Source organism: Hyperolius riggenbachi, chromosome 5, assembly GCF_040937935.1.
Source record: "Hyperolius riggenbachi isolate aHypRig1 chromosome 5, aHypRig1.pri, whole genome shotgun sequence".
NCBI classification, from domain to species: Eukaryota; Metazoa; Chordata; class Amphibia; order Anura; family Hyperoliidae; genus Hyperolius; species Hyperolius riggenbachi.
This window is the reverse complement of record NC_090650.1, coordinates 142,613,298-142,630,035: the sequence shown is the minus strand read 5'-3', so window position 1 is coordinate 142,630,035 and position 16,738 is coordinate 142,613,298. Positions and strand designations below refer to the sequence as shown.

At 44.8% G+C, this 16,738-nt stretch overlaps 1 protein-coding gene across 10 annotated transcripts in view; it reads left to right on the top strand.

Annotated features, from left to right (window-relative positions):
* CNTNAP2 (contactin associated protein 2) overlaps nucleotides 1-16,738 on the top strand; it is a 2,604,396-nt gene that overhangs the window by 2,498,528 nt on the left and 89,130 nt on the right. For all 10 annotated transcript variants that reach the window (XM_068236339.1, XM_068236338.1, XM_068236337.1 and 7 more), the window contains one exon: nucleotides 2,824-2,917. In XM_068236339.1, coding sequence (XP_068092440.1) covers nucleotides 2,824-2,917 — 94 coding nt within the window. The remainder of the gene's footprint in view (nucleotides 1-2,823; nucleotides 2,918-16,738) is intronic.

Here is a 16,738-nt window from a genome sequence, read left to right as displayed (position 1 = left end):
TTTCAAATGTAAAGAAAGTGTGTTTTTTTTGTTAATTTGCATGAAAACCTGTTTATGTGTATGGGAAAATAGACATATCACTCCACAGGTAGAGCAAGGGATCAGGACAACAATCAGGAATGAAGCAGCAATTTGTTTGTCTTTTAGACCTGGCACACGTCACACGATTTTCACTTCTCACTGAGAAAATGATCAGATCTGGGAAAAATATACCGCCTACTTATTGCAAGTGACTGATCCCAAACTCAGAATCGATCTGTTTCTCAATTGAAAATATTGATAAAAATACTGGATATACTTCTGTTTGTATTTACTTTTGATTTATTTTCGATTGATATCCAGTCACAAAATTGATTGGAAATCAGATTGAAAATGTAAACAATCACCTATGTATGTACAAAAGATTTCTCCTATATCCGATCAATGTCAGATCTGAATATCGATCTGATAATTTACTCTAATAGGATCTGAAGTGAAAGTTGTATATTGTGTGCCAGCCAGGCCAGATTACGGAGATCAGGTGTAGCCTGTTTCCACTACACGCAGATTGGATGCAGAAAAACTGACTCCAGTAAATGCCTATGGGAAAATCTGCATCAGAAAAATCGCGTTTAGTGGAAACAGGCCCATAGGCGTTCATTGGAGTCAGTTTTTCTGCATCCATTCTGCATCCAATCTACATGTAGTGGAAAGAGGCCCTTAGGCAGCCTGTCCTCCTAAAAGATGTAACCAGGCGTCAGTTGATGCCTTCCCCCCCCCCCCCCCGCCCATAGATAAAAACTAGTATCTGTATGGAGAACACCAGAAATGCTACAGAGCAGCGCCCTCTAGAAAGTGACGCCCATAGCACTGCCATACCTGCACCCCTGTAGATACGTCTCTAAGTTAACATATAGTCTGTTGTATAATGTCGGGGGCTGAGTTCTAGTGTTTAAAAAACCAAATGTATAACATAGGAGTTGACTTTGTTTTTTACCTGACAGGTACACACTACTAAGGCTGCTTTCACACGGAAGGCTGTGCACTTGTCAGGCAGTTTTCCTTCTACGCTGCCGGCCATGAATGCAATGTAAATGCAGCTGAATGACAGCATTTGTAACACCACGCGTGTCTTCATTTGACACATGGGGCTTGATTCAATCAGCTGCGCTGCTACAGCAGTGCAGATTAATGAGAGCAGAGAGTGTTATAATGCCCTGCGCATGCTATGCAGCCATAGCGTGCACAGTGAAATTATGCTGTGCTCATTTAGTGTAAAGGGCACTTCGTTACACTTAATGAGCACTCTTCTGAACCCGCCCGGAGCCCGGCGGGTCCAGTAGCTTCAAGGTACGAGATTCCGGCACTTTGACTGGCCCTGTAGGCTGCCTGTCACTTGAATTATTATTATTATTATTCATTTATATAGCATTGACATCTTCCACAAGACTTTACACAGGTCATACTTATGTTTCAAACTGTCTCTCAGAGAAGTTTATTATTGGAGCCATAGTCATAGCGTCATAGTGTACTGTGCCTATTCTTATGTAAGGCTAATTTTGGGGGGAAACCAGTATGTTTTTGAGATGTGGGAGGACACGAGAGAGCCCCAAGGAAACCCATGTAAACAAAGGGAGAACATACAAACTGCAAGCAGATAGTGTACTGCGGCTGCCCACTATGCTACAATGCCACCATTTAGTTTGAAAGTTGGCTATTGGAGTGATGCCTTTCACTAAACACATAAAGTCTACGCAGGGGTACTAATATCCTTTTTTCACAATTTGGGGTTTGGCTTCTTACTTACTTACTTACTTACTTTTAATTATTTAGTGAGAGTGGACAGGCCTCCCAGAGTGGGATCATGTGATACTCAGATGGTAATCATTGTTGCTCAAGTACCAATTTGTCTTAAATATATATTTTCTTCCATGATTGTAACTATGATAAAGTATTATGTATTGTGCTTAGGACACTTTTAACATATGGGGAAGGGGGAATACTGTATATACTCGCGTATAAGCCTAATTTTTCAGCACAAAAAAATGTGCAGAAAAGTTACCCCCTTGGCTTATATGCGAGTCAGTGGAGCAGAACATATGATGGAGCAGGTTTAGTTACTGACGGAGGAGCGTAAGGATCATGCAATAGTGATCCTACTCTTGCCAGCTGGCTCCCTGCTGTGTCCGTGGCGACCATCCCCTGCAACATGGTGTGCAGAGTGCACTGCTCAAGACTACCTGCGTCCCCTGGCTTGTGGAGCGGAGAGTGCAAGCAACGTGTCAGCGGTGCAATGTTTGGGGATTCTTTCTGTGTGGCAAGCGCTGTGTCTCATATCTATGGCGTCTTGAGACACAGCTGTATAATCCTTGGGGCACATTTGGCCATGGGGAGGGGCTATACTGAGGAGGGGGCTTACTTTTTCCTGGTTTCTGAGGGAAAAGTGGGTACCTCGGCTTATACATGGGTCAGCTTATATGCGAGTATATACGGTAATTCAAATTAAAATGTATCTTTGTGTGATACCTAAAATACCTCTATAAGGTATTAAACTGCTGGATAGCATTTTGTATTTTAACTGTTTCTACTGTACATACAAATAGCGTGTAAGTGCTGACAAATGCATTTTGTAGGATAAACAAAACTGAAATATTGTACTCTCCTTCACATTAATAGACAACCTTAGTTTTCAAGGACATAGATGCAGGGATTGTTATCAGGGATTTACTGGGAAGAGGCACCAGGAAAATGTGATATTAAAGCGCTTACTCTGTGAAATATAATGTTGCCCAGTGCGTATATAAATAGAATCACCTAACTTTGTTCTGATTTCTTATTTCTCAGCTTGATCATTACCTGCCAGCAACATACAGCCTCCCTCCATCTTCTGAGACTCAGTTTAATAGACCAAAGGCTCTTTTCCTTGGAAGAGTGTTGGGTAAGTGAAAGTTTCACAACCATGAAATACAGGCTTGCTGCCCAATATCACCTTCCTTATGAGGGTACTTTATGGCAGCACTGAAAGACATCATCATGGGATAATCAGGGAGGTAAATATTACGGAATGGCTATGTTCCCCAATGGCAGACACATCTATCCTGTCACCTGTCACTGGATTCATGATATCACTTTATCCAGAAAGGTCGTGCGGATAATAGGCATGGCTGTTTCAAACAAGCACACCTGTTTCTGATATATTTGCCCTTAAAGGGAAGGCATCGTGGGATTGGTCAGAAATATTTAACATTTTAAAATGTTCTTTTTTTTTTTTTAAATACAGGAACACTTAATATAAGGTACACCTGATATATTCCTTTTTAGTTAGTCAAGCATTATTATGATTCTCGGTGAATTGGTACATTGGGATCATTCACACTATGTACATTGCAAGGAGTTATGTCACATTGCACATAGTATGCAATAAACATGGTAACATGAAAGTCCATAGACTTTCATTATAATATTCACAGTACAGCAGTGCGTTGCTGAACAGTGCATTTCAGCGTGTTGGGAGTGATTAAAATGCACTTCAGCACATAGTAATGCATGCTATGTGCACTTCAGCACACGGATCATGCAGAACAGCCCATGAATCAGCTGGTTTCCTTTCCCACTACGTCACTTCACAGTGGTTTGACCATGCAGTAAAATGTGTGGAAATGCACGGAAACACATGATGAAAAACACACTGACAAATGCATTATATTGCATGCATTATAATCAGAGCCGGATTAAGGCTAAATGGGGCCCTAAGCAAAGTAACTGATTTGGGCCCCCCATCATGTCGTAATAGAATCAGAAGATGCAGCTGCACAGCAACATGCCGCACACACCGGGGCAGCTGAGCTACTGGTTGCTATGGGCAACAGCCCGCTTTTCTCTGTGGGTGCACAATGCAGGGAATAGCAGCGGCAAAATGCAGAGTGAGAGATGAATGGCTGGGACATTTGCACTCAGGGGCTGGGGCACCCCTGTGAAGAGGGCGCCAGATATCACAGCAGCAGCACTTTCCCCCTGCATCTCCAGCCTGGCAATAGCAGAAAGCTCTGGACACCGCCAAACCGGAAGCCGTTCCCCAGACAGAATTACATACCCACCCCCACCACCGAACAACCGATTTCCTCCCAAACTAGACAGCCACCATGCAGCCTCCATCCCAGTGAATACGATAGTCCAGCAGAGAAGGCAGCCACAGCGGGGGAGAATGACAGCACCAGATGACTCACAATCACCTATTGAAATCCAAGCAATAGAGGTCCCATCATCCGGAGCCCATCTGTCTCCTGTAGAGTGCTGCCGCTCTGTTACTACTACTATTACTACTTCCTCCTTCCTGTCTGATCTGAGAATTAGGAAGTACAGAGCGAGTGGCTGCACTGTAGAAGAGACAGATGGGTTTCAGATGATGGGATCTCTATCGCTTGGATCATGGATAGGTGAGTGAGCGTTTGCCATCTGCTGCTATCATTCTTGCTGCAGCTGTGGTTCTCTGTGGTAAGGGAGGGAGGAGTGGGCAGCGGCAGAGCGCACAGTAGCGGGAGTGGGACCTAGGAGGAGAGCCTGGCTCTGAAGACAATCAGCAGCGCAAGGCATCATTTGACAAGACAAATAACATTTATATTGCGCTTTTTTCCTGGCGGACTCAAAGCGCCAGAGCTGCAGCCACTAGGACGCGCCCTATAGGCAGTAGCAGTGTTAGAGAGACTTGCCTAAGGTCTCCTACTGAATAGGTGCTGGCTTACTGAACAAGCAGAGCCGAGATTCGAACCCTGGTCTCCTGTGTCAGAGGCAGAGCCCTTAAAGGGACTCCGAGCAGTGCCTGTGGGTATGCCTTTAAGCATACCCACAACTAATTAATTACATCCTCACACCTACCAGCATGATGTTTGTAATTATATCCCCCTGGGTTCCTTATATTTCATTGTATTGTGCTGAATCGAGCTGCTGACTTTGGAGAAAAGTCGTCCTGTGTAATTCAATGTAACTATGGAAAGATGCATATCATTTTGAAGCTCTCTTTCTCCTCTTTCCAATGATAGATAAACGCCACCCTACGCCTTTTAGTTTTCGCTATTTTCGTGAAATTGCTGTGGCCGCGATCTCGATCGCGAAAATAGTGAAAACTGAAAGGCATAGGGCGGCGTTTTATATATCATTGGAAAGAGGAGAAAGAGAGCTTTACAAGGATATGCATCTTTCCATAGTTACTGCACTGCTCAGAGTCCCTTTAACCATTTTACCATCCAGCCACCGCTGACAGGATGGCAAGGGCTGGTTTATGTGCTGATGGGGCCCTTTGACTCTGAATGGGGCCCCAAGCGACTGCTTTTGTTGCCTGGTTGGTAATCCGGCCCTGATTATAATGCATTAAATTACATGCATTTTAATGCATTTCAAAAACATTTACTAGTGTGAATGAGCCCTTGGATTTCCATTAATAAAGCTTACAAAATAGTTTTTCTACGATTGATACTATCTGTCTATCCATCTATCTATCTATCTATCTATCTATCTGCCTTACAAATACATCCCCCTCCCATAAAAAAATAATTACTGTATAGTAAAGACAATAGGATTTCGGCTGTGGGTGTTTACTTGTTTACTTTCTCCATTTGAGCCAATCACTCAAGCAGAAAAATGATTGCTTCTTAATGTTTTCCCATTATGTTTAATGTAATGACAGCTGACCCAGTGCAGGAAGGCTCACACATTTGGATGAGCGCAAGTTCTAGTTCTAAATACCATCCCTCCCAAAACAAACACTTACAGGCACGCACGCAAACACACACACACTCACTCTCTCTCTCTTTCTTTCTCTCTCTCTCTCTCTCTCTTGTTACAAACATTATCTAAAATCCAGTTAGTTTGGAGGGGGTTAAAGGGATTCCGAGCTGAACAAAGTAAAAAGGTGTATTTATACATACCTGGGGCTTCCTCCAGCCCTATCCACTCGGATCGCTCCCATGCCACTGTCCTCCACTGCCTGCAGCTTCGGGAACTGGGTCCTGTCACTTTCGTCAGTCAGCTCCAGTCTACACAGAAGTGCGCTCTCCACGTATCTCTCCAGTGGCACTTCTCTTACATTAGACTGGCTCCAACTGACGGAAGTGACGGGACTCGGTTCCCGAAGCTGCAGGCAGTGGAGGACAGCGGCATAGGAGCAATCAGCGGATGGGGCTGGAGGAAGCCCCAGGTATGTATAAATATTTTTACTTTGTTCAGCTCTGGTACACTTTAAGATCCAGATAACTAGAAAACTTGAGCCATATGAATATATTTACTACATTATACAGCTGACTATACTTTTATCTTTATCTGTGAGGGGCGAACACTTAACTCTAATAAAGTTTTATGACTTCAATTTCAGTAATCACCAAAGAGCAGAGGAAATAAAAAGCTGCAATACAAGTCAGGACCACTAGAGGGCAGCATTATTCTGTCTTAGAAGACCAGGAGTTTTTAGTAGCCTATGTAGTAGCTGTAACATTATACAGCAGTCTATGCAGGTATCTAATGAATACTGAAGTCTAAAATTAAAATTAGTTCAATAATGGATGAGGAAAATTGTTTGAGGTTTGAAGTATTAATAGTAATTGTGGTCGTGGTTAGTATAGTGCATTTAAGGAAACCGTTGGAGAAACTGTTTATTTTTCCTATTAAACAGTTTTTAAACTGTTCAGGAATGTGTAGTGAAATATATGAGATGTTTTGGCATCAGTCTCATGAAATATCCAGTGTTTTGGAAGGTTTTCTAGGACTTTTAGTGCATCACGCTAATGCAGATGATCACCCCTGCTGTCATGCTATGATGAACCAGCCATGTTGGATATACAGGTGATTCCCTAGTTTTGAACAGGTTCTGGGGGTTGTTTGTAAGTTGAATTTGTTTGTAATTAGAGTCATGCACTATACATACTGGAAGATGTAGATAAATACTTCACATTCAGACAACTCTGGATTTGGACATATAAACATTTTTTCTCAATTGTTTTCAATGTGCCCTAAAGTGTTTTGAACTACGGTACATAAAACATTTTATTAATGAACTACGGTACATAAAACATTTTGTAATAATAATTGTAATAATTATAATTCTTATTAGAATATTCTATACAATAACATAACATGTAATAACAAAAACATTATGGTACATTATGTACACAAGGAAACCTTTGTATAGGACTATGAACAGCTCCCTGCTGAGCAGAGGGCCCTGAGAAAGTTGGCAGAGCTGAAGGTCTGGAGGCACAAGTGTGTGTGCGTCAGTTGCTGTCAGTGGTAACTGTAAGGACAACTGATGTGCAGTCCAGATTTGCGTTAATTGCCGGCGATTAATGCAAATCGCCCAAGTGAGAGCGGGCCCATAGGGAATTATAGCATTAGCGCTTTAAAGAGAGTCTGAAGCAAGAATAAAACTCGCTTTTTCCCTCATATTCAGCAGGGGCATGTTTGCCCCTGCTAAAATGCCGCTATCCTGCAGCAGAACGGGGGTCCTTTACCCTCCAAATGCCCTCCGTGCTGTGCGGGGAGCGCTTCCTGCTTGAGGCAGGGCTAACGGCCGCAGCCCTGCCTCTCAACGCATCTATCAGCGCTGATCGCCGCCTCTCCCCGCCCCTCTCAGTCTTCCTTCACTGAGAGGGGCGGGGAGAGGCGGAGATCCGCCGCTGATAGATGCGCATGGGGCAGAGCTACAGCTCATAGCTCTGCCTCCATGATCAGCAAAATCTATGACCAAGTTGGTTGTGAATTTTGCAGGGGGGGATTTGGGGAGTAAAGGACCCCCGTTCTGCCGCGGGATAGCTGCGTTTTAGCAGGGGCACACATGCCCCTGCTGAATATAAGGGAAAAATCGAGTTTTATTCTCGCTTCAGAGTCTCTTTAAAAAGCGCCAGCACTTGAGCATTTTGCTGACATCGCCGGGAAAACGCTCTAGTGTGAATGGGCCCTAAATCCAGCTTTTGGAATAGCTATGTGTGAAAAAAGTGTGGGCTGAACTGGATTTTACTTTTGTCTTAATGGAAACAAAAGGGATTATTTTGTAAAGCGAACATTTCCCAGTAAGTAGAGTTCCAATTATTCAACATTTCATCTGCTATACTTAATATTGTCCTGGTTTAAAATATAGAGCACATTTTATTATTATTAGCACCAACATATTCTGTGGCACTGTACAAAAAAAGAAACAAACATGGGGTGCATAATAATACAGACAATGGTGTATGTACACCAATATACAAAACACAGTATTGGTGCAAAATACAGAATCGGTACAATTTAAAATAAAATCTATTTATCAGAATAATTTCTATTTGGCCACTTACAAAGAATTTGACTTGGCAGATGCTAAACTGACAGAGACATTATGATACCCAGGCAGACGGTGTAGATATTATAAATTAAAGATGGTAAAGAAGTTAAAATAATGACAAACAGGATGAGAAGCGTTCATTTCCAAGTTTACAGCTCTTGGGCTGTAACGTTTTCATGTTCTAGCAGTTTCAGCATTGCTGTTTGTGTTGGATGGACTAACGGGTTCTGCATTATTATTAATAATAATTCATAAAGCGCTGAGGGGAGAGCCTCATCTTCCGCAGCGCATTTTGGAGGCAAGAGGGATTTGCAGCATGAGGGGAGAGCGTGGCCACACCTCAGGCTCTCCCCTCAGCGCTCCCCCTCCAGCATCAATCAGTGGCAGCAGGCGGCGGGCAGGAACACATACCTCCATCCACCGCAGAGGTCCAATCTCTAAGTGCCTCATGCTACTTCCTGTTTAAACATGAAGTAGTGTCAGACACTTAGAGAGCGGAACTTCCGGCACAAATGTATGTGTTCCTGCCCGCCTCCTGCTGCCACTGATTAATTCTGGAGGGGAGCGCTGAGGGGAGAGCTCAAGGTGAGGGAGTGGGGAACTGTCCCCCCTCCCCGCCAATGTATGTCCATGCTCTCCCCTCACACTGCAACCCCTCCTGCCCACCAAAACTGCCCTGAGTGGGCCCCAGAGGGCCCCCCGTGCGTGCAGGGGCTGTAGCCCCTGTTGTTACGCCACTGTTCACTGTGTCACAGCATGCAGGAGACATGAGGAGGGGGCTGACCTGAGGAGGTAAGAGGTAACTAGATGAGTTGTAATATTGCTGAAATATAAAAAGCAGGGAGATGTGTATACAATATTCCTGACTTACTCACTGACTGGCTTGCTTGGGACTTACATTCCAGGCTGCATCTACTTCATAGGCTGCAATGAGAGGGAGAGATGCTTTTTACAAAGGCATTATCAGGATCGGTTTCAGTCAGAGAACAGAAGACAAGGAGCACACATTGCTGGAATCTTTAACCCCATATCACCATCTGAATAAGATTCTTTCAGCAAGGTGATAATTAAACTATACACTGAGGAGTTGATAGCAACCCCCCTGTGCAGAATAGAGATGGCCCGAACCTCCGATTTTCGGTTTGCGAACCGGGTTTGTGAACCTTCGCCAAATGTTCGATTCACGCGAACTTTCACAAATCACAATAGGCTTCAATGGGGAGGTGAACTTTGAAAACTAGAAACTTTTATGCTGGCCACAAAAGTGATGGAAAAGATGTTTGAAGGGGTCTAACATCTGGAGGGGGGCATGGCGGAGTGGGATAGATGCCAAAAGTCCCGGGGAAAAATCTGGATTGGACGCAAAGCAGCGTTTTAAGGGCACAAATCACATTGAATGCTAAATTGCAGGCCTAAAGTGCTTTAAAACATCTTACATGTGTATACATCAATCAGGGAGTGTAATTAGAGTACTGCTTCACACTGACACACCAAACTCACTGTGTAATGCACCACAAACAGCTGTTTGCGTAGTGACGGCCGTGCTGGACTCGTGCGCACCATGGCGAGATTGCTCTTCCTCTGTGATATCCGGTAATGTCTGACTGCCTTGTAAGCTTTAACAATGGTAGAGAAAGAACCATCGAAAGTTGATATCTATTTTTTTAAATACTTGCTTGCTGTTCAGTACCTGCAACGAGAATCTTTTATGGAGGGCAAGTCTGCCATTGTGAGTGACCACTGGTAATGGCCGGGGAATCCTGGTTCGATTCCAGTCCGGAGTGGGAGCCTAAGAAACGGCTACCACCGCCACACATCCAAGGAAGGCAGCAGGCACGCTGTGGGCAAAGGAGCAGGAACAGCTACCACCACACATCCAAGGAAGGCAGCAGGCACGCTGTGGGCAAAGAAGCAGGAATGGCTACCACACATCCAAGGAAGGCAGCAGGCATGGCGTGGTAGTGACCAAAAATAACAATACAGGAGCACTTTCGAGGCCCTGCTGTATATGAGATGAATCAACTTTAAATCCTTTAACGAGAATCTGTTATGGAGGGCAAGTCTGCCATCCATTCAAGTGAAAGGTATGCACTGCCTTGACTAATACAATGTGCAGTCAAACAGGTGCAGTTAAAGGTATGCACGGAGTGGTATATCACACTGCGTGCACTCACATAGGTAGGTGGGTGCACTGAACACAACAGGTAGGTATATGCAGTGATGAGGTGGGTGCACTGAACACAACAGGTAGGTATATGCAGTGATGAGGTGGGTGCACTGAACACAACAAGTAGGTATATGCAGTGATGAGGTGGGTGCACTGAACACAACAGGTAGGTATATGCAGTGATGAGGTGGGTGCACTGAACACAAGAGTTAGGTATATGCAGTGATGGGTATTACAGTGTGCACCTGTCACACACAGACAGGCAGTGGACAGGCACAGTGACAATGCATGCGCTCAGCTCACGTAGGTAGGTGGGTGGGTGCACTGTGAACAACAGGTAGGTAGGTATATGCAGTAATGGGTATTACAATGTGCACCTGTTACACACAGACAGGTAGCGGACAGGCACAGTGACACTGCGTGCGCTCAACTCACGTAGGTAGGTGGGTGCACTGTGAACAACAAGTAGGTAGGTATATACAGTAATGGGTATTACAATGTGCACCTGTCACACACAGACAGGTAGCGGACAGGCACAGTGACACTACAAGAGCCTAACTAATCTTTCCTTATGAGAGAGTCTGCAGCAGCTGTCCCTTCTCTATTTACTGCAGGAACACGAGTGAGTAAAATGGCCGGCAATGCCTGCCTTTTATAAGGGGGGGAGTGGCTCCAGGAGGGAGTGTAGCCTGATTGGCTACAATGTGCCTGCTGACTGTTATGTAGAGGGTCATAGTTGACCCTAATGGTGCACTATGGGGGCAAATCGAACTTCCGGTAAAGTTTGCGGTTCTCCGCGATAGCGAACCCCCGGAAGTTCGCCTGGAACCGGTCGCCGGCGAACCGTTCGGGCCATTTCTAGTGCAGGAACCGGTCGCCGGCGAACCGTTCGGGCCATTTCTAGTGCAGAAACATGGTCTAGCCCTTTAAGAGCCTGACACTTTATCTAAAACTGAGGAGGATTTTACAGCAGAGAGGCAGAGCTGTGTGAGGGGGGAAACTGCTCCTAGTACTTGTGGTAATGTGTGCCCTAACATACAGCATTAAAAAAATGCTTTAACCTCCTTGCCGGTCTAATTAATCCGGCAAGGAGGCAGCGCAGAACTTTTTTTAATTTTTTTTTTAAATCATGTAGCGAGCCCAGGGCTCGCTACATGATAGCCACTGAGCGGCGGCATCCCCCCACCCACTCCGATCGCCTTCGGCGATCAGAGTAAGCAGGAAATCCCGTTCAGAATGGGATTTCCTGCAGGGCTTCCCCGGTCGCCATGGCGATGGGGCGGGATGACGTCACCGACGTCATGGACGTCGGGACGTCACAGGGAATCCCGATCCGCCCCTCAGCGCTGCCTGGCACTGATTGGCCAGGCTGCGCAGGGGTCTGGGGCGGGGGGGCGGCGCGGCGGGTAGCTGCGAATCGGCGGAGAGCAGCGGCGATCGCGTACTACACGCAGCTAGCAAAGTGCTAGCTGCGTGTAGGAAAAAAAATTATGCAAATCGGCCCAGCGGGGCGTGAGAAATCCTCCTGCGCAAGTTACCCCGAGCTGAGCTCGGGATAAACGGCAAGGAGGTTAAAGAAAACCTGTAACGAAAAAAGTTCCCCTGAGGGGTACTCACCTCGGGTGGGGGAAGCCTCCGGATCCAATCGAGGCTTACCCCATCCTCCTGTGTCCCACAGCAGCGGTGAAAAAGCTCCCGGAACGGCGGGGATGTAAATATTTACCTTCCCGGCTCCAGCGCAGGCGCAGTATCGGCTCTACACTCGGAGATAGGCGGAAATAGCCGATCGCTGTCGGGCTGCTCTACTGCGCAGGCGCAAGTCTCCTGCGCCTGTGTAGTAGAGCGGACCCAACAGAGATCGGCTATTTCCGCCTATCTCCGTGCTGAGAGCCGCAACAGCACCACCACTGGAGCCAGGGAAGGTAAATATATCAAGCCTTGTCAGGCTCGTCGAGCCAGGATTGCGGGACGCTTCGGGGGAGCCAGTGCTGGATTGCCTGCAGCTACAGGGGAGTGGGAAGCCTCATTGGGACCCTGAGGCTTTCCCCTCCCGAGGTGAGTACCCCCAGGGGAACTTATTTTTGTTACAGAGTTTCTTTAATCGATGGTATTCTTTTAAGATTAAATTGGATAAAGGTGCGTACACACGCGTGATTACGTCAAACGTCCGGTTGTCAGACCTGCCCGCTGAGCGGATCAGTCAAAACCAGCCTTATCAGCCGGCCAACAGACTGTACACACGCGGAAGCTGTCGTCAGAACGGCCGCCCCGCAGGCGGGTCTGACGACCCGTCATTTGAAGTAATCGCGCGTGTGTGCGTAGCTTAAGGGCCAAAGGCTTCTGCTGTAACCAGGAGGAAACACAGAACATTTTATGCTTTATTTGCTCAGCAATTACTCAATTACAAGACAGTAAATAAAGGGGAATTCCGTTCCACCTCTGCTGCTAGGACAGTGCTGGAATCCGGCGACTCAGACCCATGTACATCAGCAAATGAAGAAAAATTCTGCACAATGTCCATAGCAAAAAAATAGTCCAACTTTATTAGGTCAGGTTAGAATCCACACAGCCAGGTTACTGACATGTTTTAGACCTGCTGGTCCTTAATCATAGCACAAATTCACAGTGTGAAACACAGCATTTAACTACTGACAGTCCCGCCACTTCCACAGGTCCAAAGACACAACCTCTAAAGCGTGGAGCAAAGGAGGAGGGAAATGCAGGTAAATAAAATGGGCAAACTCCCAAAAGTATAAAAACAAAATAGCATATGAGAAGGTATAGGGAGCAAAGGGAAACGTATGGGTAACCTGACCTAATAAAGTTGGACTATTTTTTGCTATGAACATTGTGTGGAATTTTTCTTCATTTGCTTAATTACAAGGCAATATGATAATTTTTTTCCAGCAACTGGCAATGTTATCAAATAGCTGCAAGTGTAACTATAAACTCCAGTGACATTATACCAGCCTTTTTATGGTTTCTATTAGTTTTTTACTCTTTATTGTTTTACAGCAAAAATGTAATTTTGAGAGCAATTTTGTAATTTCACTCCTCCAGTTGATCTGAAAAAAGTGGCATTCGTTACAATGTAATTTATTTATTTTTATTTTTAAGTATTTTTTACAAAGCCAGAATGTGCAGCTTCTAAATAAAATAGTTTAGTGTCACACCTGCGATTTCACATACTAGAACAGGTGCAAATCAGGTATTATCATTAATCAGGTATTATGGAAGGTATTCCTTGCCAAGAAAGGTTAGACAAACCGGGGTTATTTAGCTTGGAAAAATTATGGCTAAAAGGTGACCTGATTAACACATATAAATACATCAGAGGGCAATACAAAAGCTTGGCAAATAAGCTTTTTGTCCCTAGGCTTGTATAAAGGATAAGGGGACATGATCTTCATATGAAGGAAAAACAGTTCTGCCATCTATTTAGGTAAGGGTTTTTTACAGTAAGAGTATTTAGAATGTGGAATAATTTTACTGCAGGGAGTAGTTATGGCAAATTCTATATCTGCATTAACCACTTAAGGACCAGGGGTGGTTTGCCTGATCTGTGCTGCGTGGACTCTCCAGCCCGCAGCACAGATCAGGATAGAGCCAGGGCGATCAGACTTACCCCCTTTTTTCCCCACTAGGGGGATGTCCTCCTGGGGAGGTCTGATCGCCGCCGGCTTGCTGCCCTTTGCGGGGGGGGGGCTCTTCAAAGCCCCCCCTCCGCAGCGTTTTCGGCTCTCCCTCCCTCTCCCTCCCTCTCCCTCCCCCTGTGAACGGCGCAGGACGGATATCCGTCCTGCGCATTGTAGGAAAGGCTTCAGCCTATCATATGCTGGTGATCCACGGCCAATCAGAAGCAGGGGATCGCCGATCTGCCTTACGGCGCTGGTGCGCAGCAGCGCCGTATGATGTAAACAGCGGGGATTTCTTCCCCGCGTGTTTACATTTTGCCGGCGAGCCGCGATCAGCGGCTCTCCGGCTGTTCACGGAGACACCCTCCGTGAACTGACATGGAAAGGCCGCTCGATCGGCCGTTTCCATGGTAACCCACTTAAGACCTGCTGATGCCTATGGGCGTTAGCTGGTCCGATGGCTAGATGCTTTCCTTGCATTGAAGAACATCAATTCCTGATGGTGTTGATCGAGAGATTTTATCTGACTGCCACCAGGAGTCAGAAAGGAATTTTTCACTTCAAAGGTTCATTGGCCCAAGCCTTGTAAGTTTTTTTTTCTTTTCCCTGAACCTACTGGTATTTTGATTTATTTATCTATTTATTTATTATTCCCTGGCTGAATTTGATAGATGGATGTCTTTTTTTTTTCAACCAAGCTATGTAACTATGTTTATTGACTGCAGAGTAAAACTGAACATCCTCTAAGAGCTGTGATTCCAATTTTTTTTTTGACAGAGCTTGTAAACATATATATAAACAACAGACTGGATACAATTGATTCGGGTTTCTATTAGAGTTGTCGCTCGGTTAGGTTCGCGAAAAAGTTCGCGAACCACAATAGACTTCAATGGGGAGGCGAACTTTGAAAATTTGAAAAAATTCTACTGGCTGGAAAAATGATAGAAAACATGTTTCAAGGGCTCTAATACCTGGAGCTCCACCCTCCTCCCTCCACCCCTCCACTTTTTCAATAGACTCCCCATTGAAGTCTATTAAAAAAGTAGACAAGACAAATAACATTTATATCACGCTTTTCTCCTGGCAGACTCAAAGCACCAGAGCTGCAGCCACTAGGGCACACTCTATAGGCAGTAGCAGTGTTAGGAAGACTCGCCTGCTGATCCTGTGTCTCTAATACTTTTAGCCACAGCCCCTGAACAAGCATGCAGATCAGGTGCTCTGACTGAAGTCAGACTGGATTAGCTGCATGCTTGTTTCAGGGTGTGATTCAGCCACTATTGCAGTCACAGAGATCAGCTGGACTGCCAGGCAACTGGTATTGTTTACAGGAAACATCCATATCACTCTCAGTTAAGGTTCCCTTTAAGCAACCTAATGTTTCTATTGCATTGAGCATAAATAATAAATGCTAGGCCAGCTTCAGTTAGTACTGTTGTGGTACAGCGGTTAGGGTGCTTGCCCACCACACAGTTAGACATGGGTTCGATTCCCAGCTATGGTATGTAAACTGGTTTTTGAAATAGTATAATTCCCTGGCAGATGAGACCCTCCTCCCTCCAATAGGTTGAAGGGTGGAGGGGGAAGGGAGGAGGGAAGCAGCTGTCCCTTAACTTATTAGTGTAGGCAGACAAGTGAGTGAAATGGCATAAGGACCTTACTTGGAGGAGGGAGGGGGACCTGGGCTACAGCAGTGAGAGCAGTGTGTTTGGCAATAATGTGCCTGCTGACTGGGATGTAGAGGGTCAAAGTTTTGCTCAATAGAGCATTATGGGGCGAATCGAACTTCCGCAAAAGTTCGCCTGGTGCAGGCAAACGCGAACCCCCAAAGTTCGCCGCGAACAGTTCGCTACATCTCTAGTTTCTATACAGAGCCTTATTTTGGTAACACATATAACAGAAAGCTAATAAGTCAAATTGTATTCTTTAAGTAAAGTGCTATTAAATGGGTTGAAAACAAAATGTTAATATCTACTCTTTTACAACAAAAAAAATGGATTTTATTATGTGCATAGTGTTGTAGTTTTTTTGCTTTTATCTGCTAATCAACCCATATTTCCATATTTGAGCATCTACATTTTTATTTTGTTAAATTTTTATGCTAATTATCTCTCCTTACTAAACATGTAGTTATATAATTTAATATCAATAATTACTATTCTTGATACTCTGTCTACCCCAGTCTGTCCTGTCAGCACTGATTTCCCTACAGAGTAAGCAGAATGACAGATGATGGTGCACACACTAAACTGAATGACTCTTGAATGTCCTTGAGGCAGTCCAGTGTTCTACAGCGTGCTGTAGTCAGCTCTGGCATGTCAGGCTACTCTGTCACCACTGAGTTTGTACACAGAGAATTCACATGCAGTCTCATCATAATTCATTATGATAGAAAAAAAGTAAACTACATGTATAGTCATCGGAAGCATTTGTAAATTGGGTGTATATGTGAAATGAAAGTTAAATCTTTACACTTCTTATTTTATTTTATCAAGTACACCTGTTTATGTATATTGTGTTCATTTAAAAAAAATGAGCAAATAATGGTTTTCTTGCCTTCATTCTTATGACCCTCTTATCTTCACACATACAGTATAACAACTTTGCTTGTAATTAAATGTGAACGTTTAATATTATCGACAACTTTAT